Here is a 12349-nt window from a genome sequence, read left to right as displayed (position 1 = left end):
CCACCCCGCAACACTCCAGGCCTCTGCTCCTGCCTCTTTCATCTATAAACGCAGACCTCTCAGTTCAGAAAACCCTTTCCTGCCCCTGTACGATGCACTTCAGGTCCTATCAGGAGGGGCTTTTCTCGGGTGACTAGGTTCCTGGAGACAACACCTGCATATTTCTGGGAATCAGGAACCTGGTTTAAAGCTATTCTAAGCTCCCACTCCTGGGGCTCCCCCAGTGGTGGGAAAGTCAGAAAGAAGGGCCTTGGAGGAGAAAGCCCTCTACCAGGAGGTCCCAATGACATGCCAGGTAGCAGGAGCCTCCACTAGTCAGGACTGGAAGGGCTGTGAAGCCACGAGACACCCACGTTCACAACGAGGGTCACCTCTTGCGATCGTTGCCACACTCCAGCCCACAGTAACCACACTCACGATGCACCATGACGCATTCCACCCAGAGAAGCTCCAGCTTTCAAACACATGTGTATCGTCACTGCTTTGTATGGCATGAGCATAAACTTCGGTGTGCTTCTGAAGCGTTTCCGCTTGATCTTTCCGTCAGAAAGCCCTTGTCTTGCCGACTCTGGTGAAGGAGGGCGCACAGCTGCTAACTAGCGCGGGGTTGGGGGGAATCCGGTGTCTTTCTGCAGGCATCCCCACCATCTGCACAGGTGCATGGACCGCGGCCAGGCTCTCCTTAGAAGACACAGGGTGAGTGCTGTGTTCATACCTCTGCCCTTAAAATGAGATTGAGCTATGCTGGCTACTTGCTGGCATCGTTACGTCTTTGGAAACTAGAAAGAAGTTTATTATCTGCTTGGAAGGCAGGTTTGCGTTTGCAGTGGCAGCCACGCGGAGAGTAACGCGGCCATCATTTGAACACCCCCCATGGGGAAGACCTTGACCTTCACAAGGGAGGAATTGTTTGGGGCGGGAGCGTTTGGAGAAGATGCGTGTGAGGGATGGGAACTGAACCAGGTCCTGCGCGAAGCTGGGGTTGGGATAACGCAGGCAGAGAGGGGAGGAGCATCAGGTAGGAGAAGCAGTGTTCACAAAAGGGAACCAAGCAAAACGCAGGCGCTGTTTGCCCGGAGCCAAGTATGGAGAGGTGACCACTTGAAGACCAGGTTGAAATGGCCAGTGGGAGTGCAGCTCTCTGAGATAGTTGTTCTCTAAAATGCAGCCTGAGCAGGGCCCAGAGCTCCTCTGTTTCACGTACACAGTGAGCTGGAGCATGGCCCCACACTCAGGTGCCACCGGTTCCCCCCATGAATGTTGTGCCTCATAAAGGGCCCTCAGGGTTTACCACTTATCTACTGGTAACAAACCGCCCTGAAACTCAGTGGCTTACATAATCACGGTTTCCATGGTGTGTTTCTGTGCACATGGCATTCTTCTGGCCTCCGCCCGGCTTGCTCACACACCACGGGCACCTGCCGGGTTGGCCGAGAGCTGGCGAGTCTGAGGCAGCACCAGCCGGAAGGCTCCTTTCTGTCCTGCAGGTTCCAAGGGCTCCACATCCTACTGCCAAAACCAGCTAAGATTCAGAGGCATGGATTGGTCTCTGCCCTTGCTGGGAGGGGCTGCAGAGCCCCACTGTGGGGGTGTGGGTGACAGACGGAATAATGGAGACACTTGCAAGCACCCCATCCTAGTTCCTACCGGGGACCACCCTTACGCTGAAGACCGAGAATGGAGACACCCTGCTAGACAGACACTCCTAGCTGTGCCTGCCTCAGTTGTTCCAGAGGCATTTTGACCCTTCATTCAAGATACAAATACAGAGGCGCCTGGGGGCTTGAGTTGAGCATCGGACTTCAGCTCAGGTCATGATCTCGCAGTTGGGGAGCTCGAGCCCCACGTTGGGCTCTATGCCGACAGCTCAGAGCCTGGAGCCCGTTTCAGATTCTGTGTCTCCCTCTCTCTGTCACCCCTCCAATCATTATTTCTCTCTCTCTCTCTCAAAAATAAACAAACTTAAGAAAGATACAAATACAAAACATTTGGGAGGTGAGAGGAAATTAATTTTCGGGAGAGAAACTTCCCTTTTCTGATGTTGGCTGGCGTGAACACGAGCTACGCGTCAGGGGCGAGGCCACAGGCAGTGCACGGACCCTTGTGTGCTTGGTTTGTGGATGAATCAGAGGTAACATGATTTTCCTTCTCTCTTTTCAATAGTTGCTGGGATACCAATGACCACAGTGTTCCCTGGTGGGTTATACGAACACCAATTTTAATATCTATTATAGTAAGTAATTCCGGTATCGAAACATGAGTTATCCCTTGGGTTGCACATTTGGGCAGAGAAGGAGCCCCTTTCCCTGTACTGAATATAAATAGCCCTGTTCTACTCGGTCTTGGAGAACCGCACACAAGCGTCCCGGCCCCTTCCCGCAGTCGCAGAGGTGGACTCGTCCCCCTTCAGGATGAGATCTCAGTGAGGGCGGGGGCAGCGGAGAGAGCTGCGCGTTCCCCTGTGGGGAAGGAGACCTGTGGGAGTCACAGTCACCAGGTCACAATGTTAGGGCTCACTTGCTTTTCCCTTTAACATCTCACATCTCAAATTCACTTGTGAGACACGAGGCAGTCAAGAGACAAGGCTGCAACTTTGGGGGAGACTCGGGCTGGGCAGGGCTCCTGAGCTTCTGCGACAGGTGCCTGGAGCTCTGTCCCAGGCGAGGAGACGACCCAGGGGGGCTGACACATCCTGGCCACACCCACCTCACATACAACATGTTGTCTCTATTTGTGCAGGTCAATTTTGTCCTTTTTGTTAGTATTATACGGATTTTACTCCAGAAGTTGACGTCCCCAGACGTCGGCGGCAATGACCAGTCACAGTATAGGTGAGTATGTGTGTGGGTCCAAGGGCTGAGCTGCCTGGAAACCGAGAGTGGGGAGGACGGGCATGTATGGAGAGCAGAGACACTAGGGTCCTGGGTCTGTGCACCAAGAAACGGCCCAGGTTCTCCCCCTTCAGGGGCAGGACTGTGCTCGTGGCTAATTCAGCAGTGTCTTCTCTAAGGAGGGGGGTGGTGGTTGCCATGGTGCCATGGTTATTATTCGGGGCAAGCCTCCGTCTTTCATTTCAGCATGGATATCCTCTAGTGAGCTTGCTTACCGAAGCATTTGCCCACTCTTCTGTTTTGTAATCTGTCTGTTCTCCTTGGCCACACATTATTTGTGTTTTATCTTAATTCTTCCTCCCCATCAGACCACGCGGTTCACGCTGGCAGCTAATGCCAGGCTTGTGCCTCATGGTAACTCACGTTTCTTGGCTGAGTAATTACATGAAGATGGTAATCATCTTGGGGAAGAGAGCAGAGGCTAAGTAACTCACCCACAGTCATCCAGCTAATTAATGAGGACCTGAAGACTATAAAAGAACTTAAAGATTCTATAAATTCTATCAAGAATTTGTAAAGACAAAGTAAAGCCCGCATCTCTGTTATAAAGTGGACACTGGCGTGGAGTGGTTGGTCCAGCCCGTGGGAGCCTCAGGATCAGGTAGACCAGGTTTGGAATCTCAGCCACCCAGAGCTGTGTGACCTGGGCAGGTTATCTGACTAGTGGCCGGGGGTGGCCCCACACAGCTGTCTCCTTCCTCTCCACCCTTTAGGCAACAGGAGTGGACCTAGAAGCCAGACAGGCAGCATCTCTCGTGGTCAGAGGCCCGGTGCTGGGTTTACAGACCAGCCAGAGGCCTTGGGGATGTGACTCCACTGCTCTCTGCCTCAGTTTCCTCATCTGTAAAGTGGAAATAATAGTAATTGTCACTAAGGTATGAAGATTAACTGAGTTAACATTTTAAAGACATTTAGTCCCCGGCACTAGTAAGTATTGTGGGGAAGTCTGGTAAACAGATACATCTGCTTGTGCCCCAGGGCACGTGAAATCCAAGGAACCGCTTTCTCTGCCCGGCCCGTCAGAGGAGGCTGCATAAAAGGCCAGACCTAGAGGTGGGATCCCACATCGAACCACGAAGGATAAACCTGGAGGTCCTGGAGCCCACCCACACTTGCAGCTCAGGGCTGGGACTGTTCTCGGTTGCCCTGGAAACTGAAATTTTGATTTGGGGACAGTCTGGTCTAGCTCCCATGCTGACCTTTTCTGCGGGTTCTTTGGGAGTGTTCATTAGGTAGGTCTTAGAGATACTTGCTTGTATTTTAGAAACAAAAATAAGTAGGGAGATAGAATCTGTTCTTTTTCCAGGATAGCAAAAAAGGCAGAGCATGTCTGTGACGCTGACCTCTGGTTGTATCTTGATGTCTCTTCTCTGTAACTATTGTTATAACAGTAGCAGTAACAGAACAGGACCAGCCTCGCTAGCAGTCCCTCTAGAGACAAGCATCATAGCAAGCTGCCGAGGTGCATGGTACAGGAGGGCGTTCAGACAGGCTCCCGTCCCACAGTGAACTGAAGGACACAGGCCCCCCCACAGCCCCGCCTCCTGTCCACAGGCTAATGCTGAACCGAGGTGTTAAGGGCAGCAACCTTGTAAGGTTAGACGTCTGGGGCTGGGAAGGGGCAATGCTCGCTGATGGGTCGTCCTCTGCGACAAGGCCTAGGTCATACCCCGGGCTTCTGGGGTTTGTGCAGATTGCATGAAATAAGAGACACCCTGCTTTTTGTAAATGCCACAGGACGTGGTATTTTGTTGGGAGGGAAATCAGAAGAGATGGAAACTTCCAGAACTTACATCCCAGGCTCTAGGTGCTAGCTTTGAAGCATGTGCCTCAAAAATAGGTAAAGAAATTCATGACTTTTTCTAAGCATTGGGTAAGGTCAACGAACTAGAGAAGGTCGGCGGGGGGGGGGGCCTCCCCCCTCATCTCCCTCAGCATGAAGCTGCGGGGTGTTCATTAGGGCGTCTTGGCCTGCACGCACATCACCAGGTGGCCTGACTGGCCTGGCGCCAAGGCCCTCATTCTTGACCAGCCCCGACTTGACCCCAATGCTCCTGACACAGACCTTGTTGGAGTTGCAAGGGTCAAATTCGGCCACACACTGGAACCAGCTAGAACTGCCAGGGCCAGTGCTGCCCACAGAGACCTGATTTAACAGGAGTGAGGAGGCTGGACTGAGCTGTTTGAATCCCTGCACGATGGTCACGGGCAGTGGTGAGAGTTCCCCGCTCAGAGCAGCGGCTCTCAAAGCAGGGTTCCCAGTCAGCAGCCGTGGCGCCTCTGGGAATCTGATAGAAATGCAGATTCTCAGATGACACCCCGGACCCGAGAGCCGGCAGCCCGAAGGTGGAGCTGGCCCTCCAGGTGGCTCTGGTGCGGCTGAGGCTCCAGAAGCGCTGGCTTGGAGACAGAGACTGTGTTTGCTCAGGGGACGGGGACGGGGACACAGACAACAGGTGCAGCTGTGGGGAGGGCAGAGGCGAGCCCAGCACATGATGCAGTGAGCGGAAGATCTGCTTTCTGACCTGACCGGCGAGGGCGGGAATGTGACGGACAGAGGGTCTGCACGTGCCACACAGAACGCGTGGGACCCAGAGCGTGGGTCGCCGCCCTGCTGTCACACGTTGCGCTCAGCTGCACCCCGCTGAGTCTGCTCTTCTGATCCCAGAGTAAAACTCTGCCGTTCAGGTGCTGGTGATGGGCCCCGACCCCGGGGCACTAAGGCCCCTCAGGCCGGCGTCGCAGTTGGCGAACTCGTCGGGACATCGTCTCAGAACTTGCCCGGGCATGCTCGTTTTCCTCCCCAAGTTGGCACACCCTGACCGTGGCGGGGGCGGGGGTGTCGCTTAAATCCGTGAGATACGAGGCCCGGACGGGGGAGGCCCTGGCCGTGGGCCTGCGTGCACGTGACGGCACAGGCCTGAGCTCGGCGCCCTTCTCTTCGGTGCAGGAGACTGACCAAGTCCACGCTGCTGCTCATCCCCCTGTTTGGAGTGCACTATATGGTGTTTGCCGTGTTTCCTATTGGCATCTCCTCCAAATACCAGATACTGTTTGAACTGTGCATCGGATCGTTTCAGGTACACCTGGGAAGGGACCGTGCCCTCCCCCCAGCTTGGCGAGTGGCCTCTGACGACCCTTTCTCATTTTCAGGGCCTGGTGGTGGCGGTTCTCTACTGTTTTCTCAACAGTGAAGTACGTGCCCTGTCACAGCAGGTGACATTCAGCTTGTGCGGGATTTCCTCATACCCCCCCCCCGACCTGAACGAGGGTCCGGGTCTGCTGTCGGGCAGCCCCAGTGCCCCAGATGGCCACGGCTGCCTCCTTCTCTCCACACCAGCAGTGCCGGTCGCCCTGGCCTCCCCCGGCCCTGCTCGGGAAGGCTGGGTGGTTGGGAGGGACCCTGCCACTCTGCACGGTCACCATCTTGCTCCTTGACCCTGGACGTGGGGCCGAGTGGGGAGGGAGGGACACACGGATGAGAATCCTGCTCCCTGAGTTCACAGCCCACATCTCATCAGAACGTCCATGCGTGAGCCCCTCGGAGCCCTGCTCTGCCCGCTGAATGCCATTTCCCACGTCCTTCCTGTCCTGCAGCTCTGTGTACCTGCTCACCACATCCCTCTCCCTTCCATCAGTTCAAACACCCTTCACCTCTGTCACTGGGCTCCCGAGTACCGACTCCCCACCCGATGTCAGGAAAACCCCCGGTTCCTTCTGTTTTGTCACCTGTCTTCCTGGAGCTCGTTGTTGGGGTGGCGCCTTCTGTTGGGGCCGACCCGGCCCGGGGGCCTCTCTCGAGGGCACCCGAGTTTACGTTTCCAAGCTCACACCCCGTGTGACCCCCACTTCCTCATTGCCTTGCCCCCACCGCAGGTGCAGAGTGAGCTGAAGAGGAAGTGGCGGGGCTGGTGTCCGAGCCAGCCCTGCGGCCGGGACCACAGGTTCCACGGCTCGTCCGTCTCGAGGAACGGCTCGGAGAGTGCCCTGCAGCTCCACCGGGGCTCCTGTGCCCCGTCCTTCCTGCAGACAGAGACCTCGGTCATCTAGCGTGCCACCACGCTGCAGACTCCCCAGAGCCCTCGGGCCTCCCCAGGAGCCAGCACCGTAGAGAAATCCTCCATAACATGATGGGGCTGGCCTCTGCTCACCCATCACGGGACTGGGTTACATTGTAACTGGGTCTTAAATCCCGTTAGTGTTAAACTCCAGCAGGTAGGTCATTTTGCTCCTAATGTCGTCTGGCCAAATAGACCCATTTTCAAAGAGAACAGGGAGACAGAGACGGCCCCTGACCAGAACTCGGGTCCAGCTGTAATGGGAAGAAATCAAGGGGGTTTTCTCACCTCGATGCCAGTTCTGGGCAGGAGGCAGTGGCCTGACCTGGGGGCTGGGCCCTCCCTCTGCATGACCCCCACCACTGGCCGGTCCCCACTTGGCAGCCCTCTTGTCTGCAGGACTCATGCACAGAAGCCCTTTGAGGATTTCCGTGAGACTCCGGCCAGTCCAGGTGGAACCTGCCCCTGCTGGGCGCCCCTGCTTTTCCCCTCCTGCCCCAGGGCCTCCTCTCCCTGCTTGTCCACCAGGACAGTCGGCCTGGCCCAAAGAAAGTGCAGAGACAGCTGTCAGATGATAGCAGGAGGGGTGGCACATCACCCCTCAAGGGCACCTGCGCCCTGTGAGGGGCCCTCAACCACTGAAACACACTCTTCCTGAGGCCACTTCAGGCCTCTTCCCCCAAGAGCAGTGAGAAGGCTGGGCTTGTGGGATCTGGCCATCGGGGCGACAGAGACACTAGACATTTTATTTAGTGGGAGCAGAAACTTATTCTCCTCTTAATGAAAATCATCTTACAGTCATTTCTGTTTAAATGGAGAATTAGTCTAACAAAATATAAAAATGTGTCGAGCGCTTCTGTCCAGAATTGACAAGCAGCAGTCCTAGCTTCCAGTTCCCTTGATGTCTACAGACTTGGAGAGAGGTCTGGGTGGCTGAGCAACCACAGAGGGAGCAGGAAGTCGCGAGCAGACTGAGGCCACACTGTCCCGGCCCTAACCCTGCACACCCAATAGACGGGCGTTCTGCCCAAACCCCGTCCGGCTGCTGCACTCAGTTCCTCAACCCTCTGTATGATACCGCTGCCCCCCCAAAATGGGGCCACTAAGTCTTCTTCCTGAGGCACCACAGACCGAGGCCACAGGGCCAACGGCCTCGATGGCCGGTGCCAGGGAGTGGGGTGGGGCAGACGGGGGCGGGCCAGAGTGGAAGCCGCTAGTCTTGGGTCCCGCAGCTCAAGTTGGTGTGTGTAAAAGGCCTGGACAGACAGGGACGTAGAGCGGCTGTGTTCAGAGGCCACCTGGAGCCAGGGCCCCCACCTCAGATGATTTACTGTAACCGGGTCCACGTGACCAGTGGAGAGCCAGACCCAGGCTTATGTGGGGCCGCAGACTGTGTTTCTGTGTTAGACATGCACTGGCCATCCAGGGACCTTCTCCTCAGCCGGCATGGCCAAGGCCCAGTGAGGCGTCGACCGGTCTGTCTTGCCTGGGAACGGGAAGGGGTACGGGAAATTGAATATTTACTAACAGCAGGAGCTGGTGGTCTAAGAATCAACATGTGTCATCTTAAATGTTGTCAGTGTGTATGGAACACCCACAAGTCACATGTGGAAACTTCAATAAAACCCCATTTCCTATCTGTAGGCTGGTAGACTCACTCTGCAAGTCCTGTGGTCCTCGGGTCTCATACTGATGAGAGGTTGCACTTTTTAGCTGAGCACCATCACCTTCAGGGGAAATCCACACGTAAAGCGGAGCTCTGATAGAGGAGGGAAAGGAGAAGGCATTGGCACCTTCACGGCCGCTGGAAACAGCCACCCTTCCCCAAGGCACTTAGGCCGCCTTCCAGGACATCCTCCTTAGAGCATCCTGGCCCATGGTCATCATGACTTACAGTGGCCCCAGCAGCCCTGGGGGTGAGGGCCCTGCACACACACAGGAACCCGAGAACCTGCTGACTGGGGGCAGGGCCGACACACGTGTGCACGCACGTGTGCGTGTGTCTGCACGCTGACCCCAAGCCTCACGTATGTCACAGGCAAATAAAACCTAGCTCTGGCACACTCCCTGCTCACCCAGACACCTCCCTTCAGGAGGACTGCCACACACTGCTAGAACTCAGACCTGCAGGAGGCCAGACTAGAAGCAGGTGAGACGGACCAGCTCGGGCCGAGTTTCCTGCGAGCAGAGCAAGAGGGCGGGAAGGAGAAGCGGCTCGGTGCCCAACCGAGCCCCAGGCCTCTGGGTATCCATCTGTTGTGAGCTATTGGCGGATGGAAGGGTCCAGTCGCTGAGGGGAAGGACACCTGGGGAGAGGGCGGGGCTGAGTGTGCTTGGGGGCCACCCTGAGGAAGACCCCGCCTCTCCACCGATGGCACAGTGTGCGCGCTCCTTTCTAACCACGAAAGGCGGTTTTCAAGTGGCCTTTTTTCAGGCTACAGAAATTAAACGGAGGAGTTATGGAAGTTCAAATATTATGGGCAAAAGTCACCTATAATGTGAAAAATCTCTGAATTCCGTCTCCCATCTGCCCCTCCCGCTTCTGGAGGTAAATATTATGAGTCATTGATATAGTTCCCAGTATTGTCCTCTGTTTATGCAAACCTCTGTCTCCCGCTCTCCTTTTCTTCTTGGTCGTCGTGGAAATAAGGTCATATTCTCGTGTAGAAGCTTCTGCAACTTTCTTCTTTGGTTAGGACACATTGTGTGGATCTTGCCTGTGAACCTACAGTCGGGCCTTGTTTTTAACAACCGCATGCTGTTCCATGGCACGGGGTGTATTGGTTTGTCCCATCCACGCCCGCCGATGGACGTTTGGAGGTTTGGCGAGTGCTTGGACGTTTGCCCTCGTGTTCCCACCACAAAAGCTCCCGGAAGAGGAAATGCCGGGCGCAGGCACACAGTCAGCTCCGGGCAGCCGCAGTCCCTCTCGCCAAGGCTGCGGTCCTCACCCACGAACCCCAGCATCACGACATTTCCTCTCTTCCTGGCCCCCAATCTGCCTGCCTTGAGGCACGAGGGTTGTGAGCACTTCTTTGCTCCTGATTTAAGGCAGAGCCTCAGCCTGGCCCATTGACGTTGCGGTCAGATGGCCAGCTCCTTTTCCCTCCTGGTGGCCACCCCACCTCAACACAGGTCTGATGAAATTTTACAGATTAACTTCTTTAGTCCTGGGAAACAGGGACGAGACACAGCAGAGGCCTTGGGAGATTTGCGTCACAACTGCCAGGTACTTGAAGAGGCACCGCTTGGCTTGTGGACCTTGCAAAAAGATGTAGGGCATCTTTTATACAGAAAAGTGTTCTTTGGAAGATGGGAAGAAAGATGCCTGCTTCCTTCATCCTCTCTGAAGGTTTCACAGGGAAAGTGGAGCGGGCAGAGGTGGTCGGCAGGTGATCTCCTCACTCATGGAAACAGCCCCACCTCTGCCTGCCCAGGGGTGTCCCAGACGGAGCCCTGAGTGGCAGGTTGGAGCGTGAACACTGACCCCCAGAGCTAGCACAGGACCTTGTAAGATTCAGGATCATACATATCCTCTCATGTACTGAAGGTTGCAGGTAATGAAGCCAAAGAAACCGTCCACAAACTCAGTACACCTTAGAAACACGGCTTTTATGGCTTAACTAATTGTGAATCTGGAATATGCAAACTTTGTTATTTTCAAATCATAACACAAATAGAGTCCTTTCAGACTTGAAAACACACTACACTAAAGCCCGCTACCAGGGGACTCACGCTTCTGCAGAGTTTTACCTAGTGTGGGTAGATTATGGTCTCCCAAATCGATTCACCTGCAGTGGAAACCCTGATCTGTTATTAGCCCTATGGAAGCTGGACGTGTGGAAGGCACAATCTCCATAAACTTAACTCCAGTTTTGCATGTTTGCACGAAGCACACACACTGTGCGGACGGGATGCATTTCCATGCTGCCTCCCTGTTGCCTCTGGACAGGGTTTTGGCTGGCTTCCCGCATCCTTCTCTTCCCTCCTTCCAAAGAGAGCTGCTCCTTGTCAGACAGCCTCTGGGGCTTTGAGATGGGGAACTGCAGGCAGAGAAGAAGGCCCAGAGAGGCCTCCGTCTGGGCAGGGTTGGCGGACACAGCCCAGGAGCAGCTCCAAGCCGAGAGCAAGAACTGAGGGAAAAGGAGACCAGGAATGGTGTCCACAGCCCAGGAATGGTGTCCGTGCTGGAAGAAAACATGTGAACTACTCAAAATTCCTTTAGATGCATGGACTTTGTGCTTTTTTTTTTAAGTTTATTTATTTTGAGAGAGAGTGAGAACCAACTGGGGTGGGGCAAGGAGGCAGAGGGAGGGAGAGAGAGAGAAAATCCAGCTCTGTGCTGTCAGCACAGAGCCCAATGTGGGGCTCACAAACCGTGAGATCACGACCTGAGCTGAAATCAAGAGTGGGACACTTAACGGAGCCACCAGGCGCCCCGGACTTTGTGCTTTTGATCCCATAGAACACTTCCCTGCGAGTGAAACCGCGGCTCACGGACCGATGAGCACATCGGGTCTGCGTTGTGCCTAGTTACCCACATGTCCGTTGTCTGTCGGTGCATCTGAGCCTGTGACTGCTCACGGCCTTGCAGAAGACAGCACCTGCAGTTCAGCAAGGGAAAGAAGGGTTTTGAGGAAGAAACAGGCCTTAAATGCGGTGAGAGGGGATATGTGGAACGGACAGAGGAAACGTAGGGCCGACATCGCTAATGCTTGCGGAAGGGCTCTACTCAGCTCTGCGGAGGAAGGCAGGCGGACGGGCAATCACCAGACGCTCACAGTGGGTGAAATGGGCGCTCCTTGGAAGCCCGGGAGATTTCCAAGGCTTTTGAGCTGGGGAATGACATGGCTGAGGCAGTGTTTCGGGAGGTGAATTGGCGGGGGGGGGGGGGGGGGGGGGCGGGGGAGAGGAAGGGTCCTGTATGGACATCCGTGCCCTGGCCTGTGCAGGATGGGGAGGAGGGCAGGGGCCAGTGAGGCAAAGAGACGGGGAACCACACCCTTGGCAGGGCGGTTTAGCCAGGAGGTGGCGCCGGGACGGCAGAGGAGTCCCCGGACGCCCATACGGCAGTGACCCACCCTGCTGACAAGAGACTGCGTGTTCATGTCGTTGCTCTGGCACTTTCAGAATAAAATGAATGCGTTTAAGAGATTCGTCTGGGGGCACTCGGGTGGCTCAGTCGGTTAAGTGACTCTTGATTTCGGCTCAGGTCATGACCTCACGGGTCGTGGGTTCAAGCCCCACATCGGGCTCTGCACTGAAGGCTTGGGGTTCTCTCTCCCTCTGCCCCTCCCCCCTCCCCTCTCACTTTCTCTCCCCCCCCCCCCCGAAAACAGAAAATAAAAATAAAAAGATATTAGTTGGCTTATGGAACTAACAGCCTTTGGTTTTTCCTGC

At 55.3% G+C, this 12349-nt stretch overlaps 1 protein-coding gene across 1 annotated transcript in view; it reads left to right on the top strand.

Moving 5' to 3' along the window:
- Positions 1-8592, top strand: part of VIPR2 (vasoactive intestinal peptide receptor 2) — a 71043-nt gene extending 62451 nt beyond the window's left edge. The window contains exons 8-13 of the mRNA XM_047095793.1: positions 636-696; positions 2164-2233; positions 2740-2831; positions 5842-5971; positions 6045-6086; positions 6768-8592. Of these exons, the coding sequence (XP_046951749.1) occupies positions 636-696; positions 2164-2233; positions 2740-2831; positions 5842-5971; positions 6045-6086; positions 6768-6941 (569 nt within the window). The 3' untranslated portion in view covers positions 6942-8592. The remainder of the gene's footprint in view (positions 1-635; positions 697-2163; positions 2234-2739; positions 2832-5841; positions 5972-6044; positions 6087-6767) is intronic.
- Positions 8593-12349: the final 3757 nt, after the last annotated feature.

The sequence above is a fragment of the Lynx rufus genome, unplaced genomic scaffold, assembly GCF_022079265.1.
Source record: "Lynx rufus isolate CCGP_SWC_20201006 ecotype Redwood Valley unplaced genomic scaffold, mLynRuf1.p SCAF_4, whole genome shotgun sequence".
Classification (NCBI taxonomy): Eukaryota; Metazoa; Chordata; class Mammalia; order Carnivora; family Felidae; genus Lynx; species Lynx rufus.
Note: the sequence above shows the minus strand (reverse complement) of the source record. Positions and strands in the feature narration are given on the sequence as shown.